This window comes from Barbus barbus, assembly GCF_936440315.1.
Source record: "Barbus barbus genome assembly, chromosome: 44".
Taxonomy (NCBI): Eukaryota; Metazoa; Chordata; class Actinopteri; order Cypriniformes; family Cyprinidae; genus Barbus; species Barbus barbus.
In genome coordinates this window covers 10,354,526-10,368,127 of record NC_136722.1, presented here as the reverse complement: position 1 = coordinate 10,368,127, position 13,602 = coordinate 10,354,526, and the positions used below count along the sequence as shown (strand labels likewise).

The 13,602-nt window shown below is 36.3% G+C and overlaps 1 protein-coding gene across 2 annotated transcripts in view; it reads right to left on the bottom strand.

Moving 5' to 3' along the window:
* Window positions 1-1,861: 1,861 nt before the first annotated feature.
* The window catches only part of LOC306863035 (meiotic recombination protein REC8 homolog), a 16,393-nt gene continuing 4,652 nt past the window's right edge, over window positions 1,862-13,602 (bottom strand). Inside the window, exons 1-18 of one of the 2 annotated variants that reach the window (XM_079406188.1) lie at window positions 12,968-13,185; window positions 12,580-12,648; window positions 12,294-12,436; window positions 10,232-10,307; window positions 9,952-10,072; window positions 9,675-9,729; window positions 9,518-9,585; window positions 9,126-9,207; window positions 8,177-8,258; window positions 7,146-7,302; window positions 6,812-6,952; window positions 5,584-5,656; window positions 5,093-5,250; window positions 3,297-3,345; window positions 3,020-3,095; window positions 2,731-2,847; window positions 2,518-2,624; window positions 1,862-2,429 (exon numbers count right to left, since the gene is read on the bottom strand). In XM_079406188.1, the coding sequence (XP_079262314.1) occupies window positions 2,353-2,429; window positions 2,518-2,624; window positions 2,731-2,847; window positions 3,020-3,095; window positions 3,297-3,345; window positions 5,093-5,250; window positions 5,584-5,656; window positions 6,812-6,952; window positions 7,146-7,302; window positions 8,177-8,258; window positions 9,126-9,207; window positions 9,518-9,585; window positions 9,675-9,729; window positions 9,952-10,072; window positions 10,232-10,307; window positions 12,294-12,436; window positions 12,580-12,648; window positions 12,968-13,023 (1,707 nt within the window). In that variant the 5' untranslated portion in view covers window positions 13,024-13,185 and the 3' untranslated portion in view covers window positions 1,862-2,352. Of the gene's footprint in view, window positions 2,430-2,517; window positions 2,625-2,730; window positions 2,848-3,019; window positions 3,096-3,296; window positions 3,346-5,092; window positions 5,251-5,583; window positions 5,657-6,811; window positions 6,953-7,145; window positions 7,303-8,176; window positions 8,259-9,125; window positions 9,208-9,517; window positions 9,586-9,674; window positions 9,730-9,951; window positions 10,073-10,231; window positions 10,308-12,293; window positions 12,437-12,579; window positions 12,649-12,967; window positions 13,186-13,602 lie in introns of those variants that run through there. The other variant, XM_079406189.1, reaches the window with a different exon arrangement.

Below are 13,602 nucleotides of genomic sequence, written 5' to 3'. Positions count from 1 at the left end.
GCCCCCGTGCCAACTTTTTTGAGACCTATAGCAGGCATCAAATCTGAAATGAGCTCATTTAGTGGATAAAAGTGTAAAATTTCTCCGTTTAAACATTTATTATGTTATCTATGTTCTATCGGGAATTAAATATTGGCTCATGTGATTTTAGTTTAGTTTTAATTATATTCAAATTTAAAAAACGTCCCAACATTTCTGGAATTCGGGTTGTAAGACTATACCTGACTAACCAACCAGTCAACTTAAAACTAACTATCCAACCAAACTAGTCACTAGTTCAGGAGGTTTGTTAAATGTCACAGATATTTCCATGTAAAGATACCAATGTTCTTACAGATCTTTTCACACCAAACAGGTAAGTGCTGGACTCAAGTTACAAAAAGTATTGAATCAATCTATACATTTGAAGGTCAAGAATTTTCAGCTTGGTGTGTCTGGTAGAGATTTAACTCAAGTGATCCTAACCCAACTACACTCTGAGCATGTTTTTTTTTCCCATCTGACAGGCGATTAGTTGAAATGAGCGATTTACTGTGTGCTTACAGTAAAGTGCCACATTTGAATGCCTTCAGAAAACATGTCACCTCATAACTCTGCATGTTCATGGCCGTGCGGCACGAGTCTCAGTGTGACCTCTGAAACTCTGTCCTCTTTTTCCAGTAATGCAAGCTGTTCAGGAAATGCAACATTCCAGTATGCTGTGCTCACAAGTGCTACAGTAGTAAATATTGCCCTAAATTTACATTTTGTGCTCTTGCCAATGATTAATTACACATTCCCTACACATTCTGATTTGCATAACTGAAATGAAATTCTTAGTATCAATATGTAGCCACATTTGATAGGTAATATAAACATCTTATTGGGATTCCCTTTACCACGAGAAAGCCAAATATTGAACGATTTCTCACAGATCATCTGAAATTCCCAGCATCTGTGCTATGGGGTGGGATGGTGGTTGTCTGGGGACGGTGTGAAGCTGTTGTTGACCGTTCATAGTTTTACCATGACTCCTCATCTGTATGCTAGCTATTGCTTAGCCATATATGTCTGTTTTGAATACGTCACTCCTCACATTTTGTAATCGGCACAGCAGAAAGGTTGGCATGGGTTTTATTGTGTTCGGTGGTCTGCTCTGGTCCTCTGTTGTTGTTGCCGGCTGGTGTTACATTTGTGATAACTGCTTCACGGCTCTAGTTTAACAGCGTGAGGTAAGTCAGGCATGAGATCATGACCTGTATGAGATCACTGTCAACAAGGCACAACAAAGGGATTTCTGCTGGGGAGGGTAATTGCTACAGTGGTTCTACGCTGCCCCCTATAGACTAAAACTGATGGGGGTAATTTCTCTTCTCCTACACTTTGAACTCATTAAAACATCATAACTTGATCTGGTGAAACAACAGATTTCTGTCTGGGGGTGTATGCGGGACTTCTCCAATCATTTAGTCCGCTTAAACCCAGCACATTTCTTACAATCGACTGCAAGTTCACATTCAGGGGTGCGTTTCCCAAAAGCATCATTAGCTAACTATGGTCGTAAGTTCCATTGAACTCTATTGGTAACACCCCTGATCTGCTTCCTTCCAATCAATAACTGACGGACAGAATCAAGCACAAAATCTGTCTCTACTTTTGTTACATTGTAACTTTAAGGATTTATCTTTACCTCAGATGTGGTAAAGTTGTTTAAAATGTACACTACTATGTACACAAAGTGTAAATACTAGGCAGGCCTGTAATATAGTAACAACAGGTCTATAAGAACAGTAATTTGTATGAAGTGACATCAATGTATGTAGAACAATTTGACAGTTGAGAAGAAATATTTTTTTTCCCCCACAGAAAATATACACAAACAGTAATTGTATTCAATTTTAATGTATGTATTATATTGCAATTGGCATTGAGACAAATTCTGTAAAATTCATTCAGCATGTGGATTCCACAACTTGAGCACAGTTAATTAACTTAAATATAAAAAGTTAAAAATATAATACAAAAATATAAAAAGTTAAAAATGAACACATTAACCATCATAAAAAGTTTAAAACATAAAACATTGTTATTGTAATATAAACTTCAATTCACTCTACATATAAAACCATGCAACTGCTATGTGAAATAATTTATGTTAACATAATAATCACAGTAACTGATAATTCATAATCACAAATATTATAACCATTTCTATATTTGTTTGTTATGAATACAAGACTACAAACTGTGTATTTAAACTGACTTCTGAACTGCCTTATCATAACAGTGTGTGTGCACTCAGCAAAAGTTTAAAACAATCTAACAGCTTCAATGTGTTTGAGAGCACGTATGTTTGCACTTAGGTGTGTGTGTTCAGCGGTTCATGGTAATGGTGATGACACCAAACGCTTCAGTCTGACGTGCACTTAACTTCAGACTGCAGAGCAGCTCTGTAGAACAAACATCAGTCACAGATCACGTCACATATATACTGTGAAACAGTAAAAACAAACATCTACTCAGTGTACACTAGATTACCTAGTATTTTGTAGAATAGATGAGCTGCAGTGCTGCGTTCGGCCTCTGGGGGCATCAGTGAGTGAAAGCAAACCTTTCCAAAGCGCTTGATGAAGCTGTTGATCAGCCTGTATGATAGAAAGAATGAGTGAAAAAAGATCTGATGGATGTCTGGATCACACCAGACAGTTACGCACACAAAAACATGTTCAGATACTAAGTTTCTCAACGAACCGGAGAAGTTCGGCAGTGGTGATGACATCCATCTCAGGCTCTGTCTCTCCCTGTGGCAGTTCTACATGCTCCTCTAATATCACATCCATGGAAACAGGAGCCTCTTCTATAGGAGTCCTATTTGAATAAAGTTTATTTTACAGGATTTCATGCTGACTTGAATGCCTTGTGCCAGTAAGATTGTATGACGTAAAACTGCAGTCCTGAGTATGACACATGTTCTGACATTCAGTGTTTAGTAATGGCTTCTTTTTTAAATGCATTTTGTGTTTTTCTTTTAATGTCTCACCATCGGCTGGTGGGAGTGACGAGGTCACTCTGAGACTTGTCTCCTTTAGACACATCCAGCGGCACGTCTGAACCAACTGGACAAACACACACACACACAGCCATATCAGCCATTTATTCATCCCTGATGGGCCTACAGTCTTTAGTTTGATTGACATTTTGAGCAAAGAGGCTAACGTAAAGCATGAAGTGCTTGGACACGGTGTGTTATATCAATCACAGAAAAACACACTGAAATCTCATTGATTTTATAATGAAAAAGAGGATTTAGTTTTCACCTGAGAGCTCAGACAGAGCCAGAGCAGCTGCACCAGATTCCCTGACCACCTAAACATCCACAAAACACACAGAAAGGGAAGTGGGTTAAGGACTCTCTTGAGAAAAAAAGTACACTACAGCATACTTTTATTAAGAGTACTTGCTACCAATAAGATACTTTAAAAGAATACGTGAACGGAATGTAATGTTTCCAGACACTTAAATACACAAATGAGGCACTATCTATTTAAATATTCTCTAATTTCCTAAACAGAAATCTGAATGCTGGATAAAGCCAGGATTGAAATTCTTGTTTAATTTTGTTGACATATTAATGGTTTTTACAGAGGTGATTTTGGATATGTCTTCTTATTCAATAAGTCAGAAAATATCATCAACAGCCAGAAAACACACACACACACACACACACACACACACATGTATTGCATGTAAAACGTATTGTAAGCAAGTTCCTGTCACTGTTCTAGTGCCTGTTAATTGAGAGGTTTTTTATTGTTTTCAAAAAAGTTTAAAGCACGAAAACAGCTTATCAAAACAATCATTTAAAATGTACTTTAAAGTAAAAGTTTTTATTTGAAATTATTAAACAATGCACTTTTAAAAGTGTACTTAAAGGGATAGTTCACCCAAAAATGCAAATTACCCCATGATTTACATACTCACCCTCAAGTCATCCTAGGTGTATATGACTTTATTCTTTCAGATGAATACAATCGGAGGTATATAAATAATGTCCTGGCTCTGCCAAGCTCTTTAATGGCAGTGAATGGGTGTCAAGATTTAGAAGTCCTATAAAGTGCATCCATCCATCATAAAAAGCACCCCACATGGCTCTGGGGGATTAATAAAGGTCTTCTAATGTGGAGTGATTGTGTAAGAAAATTATCCATATTTAAAACTTTGTAAACCGTAATTTCTAGTTTCTACTAACTTTCGTACACGCGTTCACGAGAGGGTGGTGTTCCAGCGGATGATGTAGGACGTAGGCGTAGTGTAAACTCAGATGAGAATATGCTAGTCTCGCGAGAACCAAGTTTTGTTTACAGCAAAGGAAAACCGGTCTCCTCTTGGCTTATATCGAAATCCTCATTTTGTACTTCTACTTTGTGACTGGTGTTCTGTTTTGCTCTCTCCAATGCGTTTCCACATTCATCACTTCTCACCGGAGTTTGAATTACACCGCCTGGTTGTAATTACATTACACATTAACCCACAAATCCGTGTGGAGCACTTTTTATGATGGATGGATGCACTTTATTGGACTTCGAAATCTCAACACCCATTCACTGCCATAATAAAGCTTAGAAGAGCCATGGCATTTTTTTTTTTAACATAACTCCAATTGTATTCGTCTGAAATAAGAAAGTCATATACACCTAGGATGGCTTGAGGGTGAGTAAATCATGGGGTAATTTTCATTTTTGTTTCAGTTTTATTTCATTAAAATTATAATGCCTGCAGTTTTTTTTATTACTCTTATAAGATTTGAAGTACACCACCAGTGCATGTTAAATACAGTGAAGTGCACTTCTTTTTCAAAAGGGCTTTAAAAGGATAATTCTCCCATAAATTAATATTCTGTTATCATTTACAGACTCCTCATGTCATGTGGATGAGTACATTATAATTTATCACATGAGTAAATGATAATGAGATTTTCATTTTTGGGTGAACCAACCCTTTAAATGCCAATAGTGTACATGTTAGTTGCATCCACAGGTTATGACCTTGAACTCTGAAAGATCAGGGCTCTTGAGTCTGATATAAACAGATGAGCAACTTAAGACTTCTTCACCTCTCTGCTAGACTCTCGGCTCCTCTCCGTTCCTCTTTCTTTCTCCATCTCCCACAGCTCACTCTCGTCCTGCACCTGCCGTTTCCTGGAGGGACGGGGAAGCGCGGAAGAAGCGCTGCAGCATTTCCATAGCGCCTGGAGGTCAGGGTGGATGAGCACTACAATGCAAGAAGCAGAGGCATGTCAGTGGTTATGAGAGTGGAGTGTGCTAGGGTAAGGGTGCTTCCTGACTTCTTATAAAACTGCTGAGCCTTTTGATGGTCCAGTGGTTTCATTATTAAGATCTGCTAAACTGTTCAGTGCAAATTAAAGGAGCTGATGCAGTAGTTTCCCAGTTTGTTGATAAATATTTGTGCTGTATACGTGATCAAATTAAAAAAAGATACATTCTGTAGGGCTGTTGATGACTTTGTGTCCAATGATATTAAATTTTTTTTATATACGAGCAAGCATTTATGAGTGGTGCTGGGCCACAGTGTGTCACAACGTACAGTTACACGGTGTGCTGAGCAGAACTGCTGCTGGTGACTTCCGAGAGGCAGGAATACTTAAGAGAGTGTCAGACTGGGGAAAAAAGAGATAGATGGAAACAGAGAAAGACAATCACATATTTATCACATAAGCAAATAATTTAATAGGGTTAGAGAAAAATAAAAGATTGACCAGAAAATATTATATTTTAAATATTAAATGTACATACATTATCATACTGCAATACATACTACTCTACACTGAACTACAGTTGAAACGTTTGGGGTAAGTTTATTTTTAATATTTAACACTTATTAATACTTTTATTCAGTAGGGACACATTAAACTTTTATAATGTTTAAAAGATTTATGTTTCAGTAAATGTTGTTCTTTTTAACTTTATATTTATCTATGAATAAATAGAATGTATCACAGTTTCCATAAACAAAATATTAAGCAGCACAACTGTTTTCATCATTAACAATAATAAATGTTTCTTAAGCAGCAAATCAGCATATTAGAATGATTTGTGAAGGATCACGTGACACTGAAGACTGGAGTAATGATGCTGAAAATTCAGCTTTGCTATCACAGGAATAAATTACATTTTATAATATTAAATTAAATATATTATAATAGAAAACAGTTATTTTAAATTGTAATAATATTTCACTATAATACAGTTTTATTGTATTTTTGATCAATTAAGTGCATTGATGAGCACAAAAGACTTCTTTCAAACCACATCAAAACAATCTTATCGACCAAAAACTTTTGAACAGTATGTATTAAAAAATAAATATGTGTATGTGTAAATAAAAATATGTATTAAATTATTTTATTTATTAAAATTATTTATTATTTTGGAAATTACTGAATTAGAGTTAAACATAAATACTTCTTTTAATATTTATGCCTATTTATTTCCTGGCATTTTTTCTCAAATGATTATAGACATATTTCTCTAAAGGTCAATACAATCAAGCAACAGCAAAATATATTTGAATTCTGTCATACCCTAAAATATCCTTTACAGTGTTTTCAGATAATTCATTGAATATAATTTAATATCTATTTCAATATGTACTTTTTTTTTTTTAGCATATTTTAGAAAGCTTTCATAAGAGAGACACTCTGCTGGAAAATTAAGATGCATCAAGAATTGTTTTTGTAATCACACAAATCATGAGGTGTCTAAAGATTTCCAGCACTACTGATTAGATTAGTTATCTATCACAGAGCTCCCACCAGAGATTGAGTTTCAATCAGAGGGTTGTTGATTTGTTGCCGCATTGCATCCTGGGAAATCTGTGTGTTTTGGTCAGCGAAGATCAGTTGCCGTTTGCGACCCCGTCTCTTTGGAGGCACAGACTGCTCCACTAGGAGTGTCTGAGAATAAGGGACAAAACAAGAGAAAGAATGAAAGAGTGAGAGGTTATTAAGACCCTGAGCACACTGTTGTGGATTCAGGCTAATGTAACTGCCTTTGCTACAAAGGCGTTCACGCTTCAAAACACATATGGATTATATAACACTAGAGCAAAATGGGCAAGGTAATGTGGACATGGCTACACACACAAACCTCACTGGAGCGCTCCATCTCCACGTCTCTCTCACTGGCTTCTGTGGTTGTTGGCATGGTGATGGGAGGAGGGGTCATCTCCATAGCCACCCTATCTAAGGTGACCTCCGTAGGACGTGCATTCCCCTCATCCACGATCCACTCGCTGTTCTTCAGTCTGCAAACATGTATTCAGTGATGGTTAAAAACCAGGAGAACCCGGTCAACACAAGAAGCCAGTTCAGGCCAACATTACAGGCTCCATTAAACTGTGCAGTCAAGCAGATTCTTTATTTCAGATATGTTAGGTCAAGGACATTTGGCCCAACAGCTGTCATTGTCTATCTAAACTTATCTTTTCTTGGGTCTCAACTAAACCAAGAGTCTCAATTTTCAAAACAAAACAAAGCAAAAAGCATGAAAATCCATTAAAAAAACGTTAAAAATAATTTTCCATGAAGTGCAAACAAAACCACATTAACGTGGTTTAAAATCTGATCAAAATGTTATTTATTAATTTATGAATGAAATGAAATGAAATATACTTTAACCTGAAAAAGATTTGGTCTGGATTTAAAGTAGTTTTAGCCACAAGGTTCAACATGTATGTAATATTATTGAAAATGCTCAGCAATGTTCAAATTCTCCCATGTTTGCTCACTCCTGAAGTGTGGCATCTGCTATGTAGTGAATGAGTGCACAATTTATTAAACTACATTAATGCTTTCAATCTTATGTTGCACTCCATGAGTTCAGCACTGCAGCAAGATGCCATGATAGGCATGAAGAAATGCATAATTTCCACAATGACACTCAGTTCTTGTAAAAACCACCGACGTTGTGCTGAAGCTTAAGTCATTACCATTAAGGAGATATACCAGTTATTGACTACACTGTCTGAACAAGCAGGTCTTGCGAAATTGCAGTGCAGACAGTCAGTCAAAAAAGAATTTGACAAACAAATCGGAATTGGGTGCAGTGTGACTAACCAAATCTGAATCTTGTACTTCCTCCTTAACCTTCTTATCTCTATTTCCCTCAGTGTTACTCACTGTTCTATAGAGACCATAGCAGGATCCAGATCTCCTGATTTCTCCACTTCTGTCGCCCTCTCTCTCTCCTTATCTTCCTCATCTGAGAGAGCATACAGAAAAGACTTATAGACTCATATCTTTAGAAAATGCTATTTGTAGCAGGCAGTTAGACTCTAAGTGATCAGGTTACGAATGAGTGCAGGCAGTATATTTTTGGCATTTTCTGTGCTGGGTTTTAGGGGATATCTGCAAAAACGTTTTTTTTTTTTTTTTTTTCAGAAATGATTTATTTGATTCCATAAACTATTAATTAAAGAATTCAGGAGAAAAAAAAAAAAAAAACATGTCACAGTTTTCACAAAAATAATAAAGCAGCACAACAATGATGATAATACAATTTTCATTTTCAACATTGATAATAATAAAAAAATAAAATTAAAAAAATTAAAACATTTTGAGCACCAAATCAGCACATTAGAATGAGTTTTGAAGAATTATAGGAGTAATGGCTGCTGAATATATAGGAATAAATTACATTTTAAATATATTAAAACAGTTATTTTAAATAGTAATAATATTTCACAATATTACAGTTTTTACTGTATTTTTGATCATATATAAAAATATTGTAAATATATGTAGCAATGCATATTAGTAATATTTTATGTGTATTTATCTGAAAATATATATATTTGCCATATTTCAAGGGATGGAAATGGTAAAATGTATTAAATGGAGCTGAGAGTTACACTTAATGCATTCATCAAATTAGCCAAAATATTTAATAAACGAACACAGAAGGTGCGGGGGATGTGTTAGTTCATTCCCATTCAGCGGAAATCTGCAAAGCATTCTGCAGACAAAAATTCTGTGTGGGCCAGTGAATGGCTAATAATGACACATTAACTTTCTTAATTGAGATCAATATTCATTTAAGTGTCTATCTATCAGTTTCTATCAATCTCACCACCAAGGTGGAACTGATCTTGCTGTTCCATGAGCATGTCGATCTCCTGAGCAGTGGCTTCAGGTAACTCTGCACCACCAAACTGGAATATAATCATGAACATGAAGACATTGGGAAACAGCATATGAATTGTGTGGTACAAGAAACACAGATTAAAAGGAATGAATAATATCATCTGGTGTTGTCCGTGACTAAGCTTCATGTGGGCAGATGATCTGTTTTCATCTAAAACTTCATAAAGAGCTGTATGAATTTTGTGGAGGCAAATGGTACAGAAGTAGCGTCATGTGTTTGGTGTTAGCAAAGGCTGCGGACACAGACTCAAATATAGATCTCTGTCCGTTTTTTATTGCCAGTATGGAGGAGTGAGAGGCATGTAGAGTGAAAATCACCTCCGCTGCTAGCACAGGCACCGACTCTGCGTCTTTGATAGTGATTGATTCAGAAGAAGCAATGAGACCTTGAAAGGGAAAGACAGGGAGAGATTGGATGAAAATCATCAAGAGCAACTCTTTGACCCACATCAGCTGCAATATTTCAAAATCTCACCTTTAGGTGATGTAATTTCCTTTCTGGCCACCAGAGGAGATGAGCCCTCTATAAACTGCTTTGATGATAAACAATAAATTCATGGCTTAATGGCTCAAAAAGGGTCAGGATGAGATTAATGTGATGTGTTAGTTAAATTCACTATTATGAACTCTAAAGTCTGAGGTTTTTATCAGTTTCTATGCAGATGCTTAGTGGAACCGAGATATTCTGGTCTCTCGATATGATTCCAATGAATAATTCATGCAAACTGTATGTATATGCCGCAGTTCATCACCTGAGATGGCAAGTAAGGACTAGGCGGCTCATAGTCAACCCCCATCACTCCAAAAAACGGCTCCAGTGCCCATTCTGCCTCCTCCAGCTGGACCAGAGTGTCTGGGACATTCAGCACCAACCTAGAAGGAAACAAGATCCCAGAACAGCTTCTCAGGGGGAATCATAGCAACAGAAGTCATATAAACAGCTGTCACGGGTTTATAGGAACAATATGAAGGTCTGTGTCAGAATGAATTACATTAGTGACACGACATGACAGTGACGACCCTGAATCTGACCTATCAGTGTCCGGCATGTCAATGTTCAAGTGTCTCTTTGAGCGAAGCAAACGCTCAATGGTCTGCTGGACCTCCTCTGTGGGAAAATGAAACAGAAAAATGTTCAGTTTATTTCAATATAGTAAAAGCCCATTTGCACACAATGTAATGGAATATTAAGACTGTATTAATTTGGTAGAAAAGGAAAAATCATTCACAATATTCTCCATTTTGTGGATTTTTATTTATTTATTCTGAGTCTGTTTATAATGTAAGTCAAAGATTCTTGCGCCAACATTTTTATCTAGTTTTTAATTTAGTAATTCAATCCTATATAAAAATGTATAATCTCTCTAATCCTTAAATAAATTAAATAAAAGATAAAACAAATTAATACAAAAAATACAAATAGAACAAGCTATTTTTACTGCTGTAAAAAAAAAAATGTAATTCTGTCATTAATTACTCACCTTCATGTCGTTCCAAACCTGTAAAGCCTTCGTTCAGTTTTGGAACACAAATTAAGATATTTTTGATGAATTCCAAGAGCTCTCTGATCCTCTATAGACAGCAAGGATCCTACCACCATCAAAGCTCAGAAACATAGCAAGGACATCGTTAAAATAAGTGACATCAGTGCTTCAACCGTAATTTTTCGAAGCTACTAGAATACTTTTTGTGCGCATAGAAAACAAAAATAACGGCTTTATTCAACAATTTGTCTCCTCCGCATAGTGTCGTTTTGGAGTGTACCACATACGTAAACAAAGTATTCTTCGTAAAATTACAGTTGAACCACTGATGTCACATGATTTATTTAAACAATGTCCTTGCTACGTTTCTGAGCCTTGATCGTGTAAGGATGCTTGCTGTCTACAGAGGATCAGAGAGCTCTCAGATAACATCAAAAATATCTTAATATGTGTTCCGAAGATGTACGAAGGTCTTACAGGTTTGGAATGACATGAGGGTGAGTAATTAAGGGGGGGGGGGGGGGGGGGGGGGGTATGTTTTGATCTTGCATAGAATACAATATTTATAAAATAAAAGGCCACTTAAATGTACTTAGAGTACTCTTTCATAACTAAGTTTCTTCACATGCTTAAGTACACTTTAAAAACAAGCAGTTTGTAATAATGTCAAATTAAAAGTTTTACAGTAAAATACCTTTTGAATCATTATATTTTAATATTTTGTCATGCTTTAAAGAAGTTTTAATAATGTTAGTAACCAAACAGTTCCAGTTCCAATTGACTTCCCTTGTATGGTCAAAAAAAATAATATATAGGATGGGAAAAACAATTTTTCTTCAAAATACCCTCCTTTGTATTCAACTGCAAGTCATACAGGTTTGGAACAATGTGAAGGTGAGTAAATGATAGAATTTTCATTTTTAATGTTGAATTATTCCTGTAAGTCCTACTTGAGTGGGTCAAAAATGTTCAGCTAATTGTATATAACATAAATTCAAATTATAATATATTTTCATTTAATTGCAAATAACAGCAGTTAAGTGTCCAAAATATTACATTGAGTTTGCACTTAAGTATATTCTTTTATTTTCATAATAAGTATTATAATAAGTGTACTTCACTTTTAGTGAAGTGAAGTGAGTGAAGTGAAGTGACATACTGCCAAGTATGGTGACCCATACTCAGAATTCGTGCTCTGCATTTAACCCATCCAACGTGCACACACACAGCAGTGAACACACACACACCGTGAACATACACCCGGAGCAGTGGGCAGCCATTTTTATGCTGCGGCGCCCGGGGAGCAGTTGGGGGTTTAGTGCCTTCCTCAAGGGCACCTCAGAGAGAGCGCTGTACATTCACTCCCCCACCTACAATCCCTGCCGGCCCGAGACTCGAACCCGCAACCTTTGGATTACGAGTCCGACTCTCTAACCATTAGGCCACGACTTCCCCACAAAGGGATATTATTTTTTGTGTAAGTTATGTTACTTTGCTCAGTTTTGGTTGGACTGAAATAAGTGGCGTGTTGTAGAAATGTTCATAAATGTGAAGCAAAGCAGTACTATTTACACTAGTCAATGCTTCTCCAGTCATGATGACTATCTCACCCAGCAGAAAAGCACACTGGCGATGGTAGACGATGACTACGCCATACTGAAGCTGAGAGGACAGGTAAAGAGAGAAGCGGGGCCGGGGAAGACTGGGATGGACTGGAGGAACCTGGACCATCACATAATCCACAATGTCCTCACTAAATATACAAACACAACCTACTGATTAATATTGTAAAATGATGACAAAAAGAACAAGAAACACCAGAAAGACAGAATACCACACATTATCATCCACTTTGAAATGGCAATATTTTGAATGAGAAACAAAGATTTCTCTGACCATGTTCGCCTGATGTTGACCTTGAGACAGTCTCTTCTGGAAATCCTGATGCCTTTAGTAGCTGCCAACCTGAAAACAAACAAACAAAGTTCAACAAACAATTCATTCCATGTTTTGACATACTCCACTGTTCTTAAATGTCCTGTTGACATAATAGTGTGTAACTGTAACTGTACATCTTCTATGGAGTTTAACTTTCCATATTTTATAGAGTTAAATTTGACTAAGTGATGAAGTTAGTGAGTTGTCTAAAAACTTTACCTCAGCGTGGCTAGTAGCATAGAAAATAAATAAAAAACCGATCCGTTATTTATTTATTTTTTTAATAAACGGCCAGTATTTAGTTAAATTCATCATCATTGTTTTATACTACAGTAACGTTACATACCAGATAGTAGAGAAACAGCCAGTGTGACGCTGAAGCACGTTTGGATAATAAAACATTTTACCTCAGAGTTTTACACAAATCTCAACCCAATCGATATCTAATTTAAAATCTAATCTGATACAGTCACACTTTACTTCTGAGGAGATAATGTGAATTTCCTCAGATAAGCGCTAAATCAATACGGTGATGTCTTTCTGTCGGTTATTTCTGTGAGGATTGATTGACAGGTGACGAGGCTGCGTCTCAAAGTTTAGTGAGCCGCCTACATAGACAGCATTTTGGCGCGTTTTGAGGCTTTACAATGCTGTCTAGGTAGGCAGCGTAGTATGTTTTGACACACATCCGATGGTCTGAGGGACTGTAGATAATTTTAACATTTGTAAATATTTTTCTACATATAATGACATAAAAAAATGAATAACGCTCAGATCAAAAACCCATTTTAGATTTTATAAACGTATGTTTTATGGTTTAAAGTGACACATTGACAAATTATTTATTTGTGTGACAGTCAGAATATCTAATAAATTATGCTACCCTACAAACGCCATTACATTGGCCTTGAATACCCTTGGTATTTGCGGGAAAAAATATATAAATCCTGTCGAAATCTGTCAAACAGAAATATTTCGTTT